Raw genomic sequence first — 4258 nt, 5'->3', positions numbered from 1 at the left:
ACCGCTGCGGGGCCGCGCAAGGCGGCTCAGCCGCTCGGTGACATATGTCTATGAAATCTGAGGGCTACCCTGCACCACACACACGCATGCATGCTGCATCACACACGCATGCCTCGCCACACCTGCATGCGCTCGCTGGCATGCATGCGCCGCCACACGCGCACCCCTGCGCCGCATCCGCCTGCCTGCCGCCACGACAGGCCGGCGGCGCGGCTCCGCTGCCGTGCGCTGCAACCCCAGCATGTTCTTTCTTTTTTTCAGTGGACGCCTGTGGCCCGGGCCTTGTGGCTGCGTGCCCTGCTGACTGACACTTGATAAATCCACTGCACACAACTGCCCCCGCCTGCCCCACCCGACCCGCCCGGCACTGCCAACACCTGTGGCCTGCCTCCTGGCTGTGCCCTGGCTCCGCCTGCCCACCCACTCGCCTGCCCTCCCCACACCCGCCGCCGCCCGCGCCCTGGGATGCAGGCCGGCGACGTGGGCGCCGTGCTCGCGCTGCGCCTGCTGCCGCCGCTGGCGGCGGCCGCGGCGGCCTGCGCGGCGCTGGGCCGGCTGGGGTGGCCGGCGGCGCGGACTCTGGCCCTCGTCGGGCCGCTGCTGGTGTGCGGCGTGGCGCCCGCGCCGCCGCAGGTGCGCCGGCGGCCGGCCAAGGCGGCGGGCAGTCCGGGCAGGCGGCGCCGTGTCGGGGTGCCAAGCCCCCTGCCTGCGCTGTGTCAGCCAGCCAGCCAGCCAGCCAGCTAGCTTTGCTGCCGTCGCTGCTGCTGCCGCTGCCGCTGCTGCTGCTGTTGTTGGTGAGGCCAAGTGTGCTCGCCGCCCTGCCGCCTGCAGGTTCTGGCCTATGCCCACCGCTTCCGCCTGAACGAGAGCCTGGCTGCCGCCATCACGCATGCCACAATGGCGGCGGGGCTGGCGCTGATGCCGCTGCTGGCGGTAGCAGCTAGCGTGTCGGCAGCCGCAGGCAGCCTGCTGCCGTTCCAGGTCGCCCTGGGCGGCGCCGCCTGCGGCGTGGCCGCGGCGGCGGCGGCCGGCGCGGCCCGGGCCCGGCGGCAGCAGCACCAGCGCAAGGTGCTCATGCGCTACTCGCCTGCCGCCGCGGCGCCGGCGCCCTCGGCGGCGGCGGCGCCTGCCGGAGGTGCGGCCGCGGCCGCGCCGGCGGCGCCTGGCGCGGGAGCGGCCCCGGCGGCAGGCTCCAACGGCGGCAGCGCCAGCAGCAGCGAAGGCGCTCAGGCGGATGCTGCAGAGCCGCGGGAGCGGCAGCCCCGGCGGTCGGCCTTTTCCGACGTCCCTCCAGAGCAGCAGCCGCCGCCGCAGGCGCCCCAGGCGCTGGGCGGCTGGGTGGCGAATTCGGGGAGGGGCAGGGGGTTACGGTGGCGGCAGGCGCGGGGGCGGGGCCCCCGGGTGCTGCTCCCTGGCAGGCCGCGCGCCGCTGCCATGCTGCGGGCGCCGTTCTGAGGCTACCTGCACTTTATGTTTCCCATGTGAACTGGAAACCTCGACAAGTAATAACACACTGGATGAGACGGGAGCACGATGGCCCTCGCACACAGGTGCATGTGGTATCGTCTTCGCCCGGCTGGCGCTTGGCGGCGGGGGGGGGGCTGAGATGAAGGGCCGTCATCAGATGGCGGCGATGAACTCCACGCATTGGCATCGTCGCTCGGCTTTCTTATAGGTAGTCTCGCGATCTATTTCCTGCTCCTCTGCGTCACCCTTTAGGAGTAGAGCCGCCATGGCGGGACAGGCAGCAGAGCAGCAACAACAACAGCAGCAGCAGCAGCCACAGCAGCCGCAGACGCCCCAGGAGCCGCAGGAGGTGGCAGAGCGGCCGCCGTGGCTGGGCACCACCGCGGAGCACTGCCGGGAGATGGTGGATAGAGCCACGAGCCGAAATCCGACGGTCAAATTCATGATACAGAAGATGGAGGAGGTGGGCGCGCCGCTCCTGAGCGAGCCTGACTAACCGCCGCTGCCGCCGCATGCTGGCGCACGCCGCCTGCCTGCCTGCGCTGCCACGCGAGCCGTGCGCAAGACCGCCGTGCTCCTGCACCCCCCGGCCTGCAGTCGGGCTGCGCTGTGGGCAAGGACTTCATCCAGATAGAAAAGTGCGAGGCGGAGGTGGGGGGCGGCTTCCGCCCGCCAGACGGCGTCGTCATCTGCCACAACCACTTGGCCTCCCAGGTGGGCTGGTCCCCCGGCCGGCTGCTCAGCTGCGCCGCGCAGCGCGTGCATGCCTGCCACATGCATGGGGCATGGCGCTGCTGCTGCCAGCCGCCGCGGCTGCCTGGCCGCACCGCCGGACACGCCGCCCCTCCCCGGCCATCCGAGTAGGCGGTCAGCGTTGTGCCGCCTTTGCTTGGCTGCTCAACCACTCAAGCTTTTGGTTCTTCAAGCCTGAAACGATCTTTTCTTTTTTCCTTATTTTTTTTCTTCTTTTTTTCTTCTTTTCCAGGAGGAGATCAACCACGCGCTGACCCACGAGCTGGTGCACGCCTACGACCACTGCCGCGCCTGCAACCTGGACTGGACCGACTGCCAGCACCACGCGTGCAGCGAGATACGCGCCGCCGCGCTGTCGGGTGCGCGCGCCTGCGGCGTGCGCGGTGTGCGCGGTGTGCGCAGTGTGTGCGGTGTGGTGTGCGGTGTGTGTGGTGTGCGCGTGATGCGTGCGCACGCGCGTCCGGCGTGCTTGCACAGCCTGGCCGTGTCGACAGCGCTGGGGGCTGGAGGCTGCCGGACCGGACGCTACCCCCCTGCCTGCCCCCGACCCCCCGCCCTCCACCCCTGCAGGCGACTGCAACTTCAAGCAGGAGGTGCTGCGCGGCAACCTGGCGGTGCGCGGCCAGTTCCAGAAGTGCGTGCGGCGGCGCGCGGAGCTGTCGGTGGGCATGAACCCGTACTGCGAGGGCGCGCGGTCGGCGGCGGCGGTGGACGCCGTGTTCGAGGGCTGCTTCGCAGACACGGCGCCCTTTGACCGCATACCATAGGCAGCACAGCCGCCTTGGGCTGGAGGCCTAAGCACAGTTGCTGGAGGCCTAAGCACAGTTGCTTTGCGTAAGCCTTGGTAGCTGCTTTGGCACAGCTGCTTTGGGCTAAGCCTTGGCTGCGGCAGCGCCTGGTGCCGACACACATCACACTGCCTGGTGTGTAAATACACGGCGAGGGTGATTTGACAGAGTGTCCGTGGTGCCTGCCTAACAATGAGGATAACAATAGGGGAGCAGCGCACCTCTCGAGGGAGGGCGCGAGCGAGGCAAGCTGGCGGCAAAAGAGGGGGCCAGGGCTTGCAGGGGACGAGGCTAGCACGCAGGGACGCGACGGGAGGCTCGGGGCGAGAGCAGTGAGCAAGGGGGCAACAAGAGAGGGATGAGATGGCGCTGCAAGCTGCTGGGGTGTCGCACGCAGCTGGGAGGGGCGGGAGGGGCGGTGGTCAGAGGCGGCCACGCAACAGCCGCCCTCCTGGATGTGTGCAGAGGCATAAATAGGGCCCTGGCTGTGGGTGGAGGAGTGGGGACGCAGCTACCACTTGCCCCAATCGTCCTCTTCGCCCCCTTGCTTGCCGGATGGCCCCGCCGCCGCCGCGTGCGAGGGCGACGCCACGCCCTCATCCCAGCCAGCCCACTGCGCCTCCCCCGCCGCCGCCGCCGCCGGCTGCTGCTGCTGCTGGCTGCGGGCGCCGCCGCCGCTGCTGGATGCCGGGCGGCCGTTGCTGCTGCTGCCGCCGCCGCCCCAGGAGCCCCACTCGTCTGCATACAGCCAACCACACAACACACCGCAGTCAGCAGAGTAACTCAATCGATGATGCAGGCCACTCCAAATCAGCAACAGGGCAGGCCCCGCCTCCCACCCCAGCCTGCCATGCCAGCACCAGGCGTCGCTCACCGTCGGCCGCCGCCGCCGGCTGCGTGCTGCGGAAGCCGCCGCCGCCGGTGCGGGCCCACTGCTCCTCCTCGGCGCCGCCGTTACGAGCCAGGTGGCCGGAGGGCGCCTCGTGGCCCTCCAGCTGGGCGTAGGGGCTGCCGCTGGCTCCCACCGTCGCCGCCACCTTCTTGCTGCCCAGGTCCACAGCGTATCCATTCTGCGCTCGGCGGCGGGAGGCAGAGGCAGAGGCAGGCAGCGCATCAGGCCCGCGGTTAGCAAGGACGCCCGCCCAGAGCGGCGCGCGCTGCGCGCCGGGCCGCGCAGCGCCGCGCGCAGCGCCTGCGCACCTGCCGCGCGAACAGGCGGGAGCAGAGCGCGCGGACAGCGGCGAGCCACG

General features: G+C 70.8%; 1 protein-coding gene across 1 annotated transcript; it reads left to right on the top strand.

Moving 5' to 3' along the window:
- Positions 1-1732: 1732 nt before the first annotated feature.
- Positions 1733-2987, top strand: CHLNCDRAFT_21843 (hypothetical protein; the record flags this gene model as incomplete). Its single annotated transcript, XM_005848750.1, has 4 exons — positions 1733-1930; positions 2065-2181; positions 2453-2579; positions 2791-2987. 4 exons carry the CDS (start codon positions 1733-1735, stop codon positions 2985-2987), a joined length of 639 nt encoding a protein of 212 aa, XP_005848812.1.
- Positions 2988-4258: the final 1271 nt, after the last annotated feature.

This window comes from Chlorella variabilis, assembly GCF_000147415.1.
Source record: "Chlorella variabilis unplaced genomic scaffold CHLNCscaffold_7, whole genome shotgun sequence".
Taxonomy (NCBI): Eukaryota; Viridiplantae; Chlorophyta; class Trebouxiophyceae; order Chlorellales; family Chlorellaceae; genus Chlorella; species Chlorella variabilis.
Note: the sequence above shows the minus strand (reverse complement) of the source record. Positions and strands in the feature narration are given on the sequence as shown.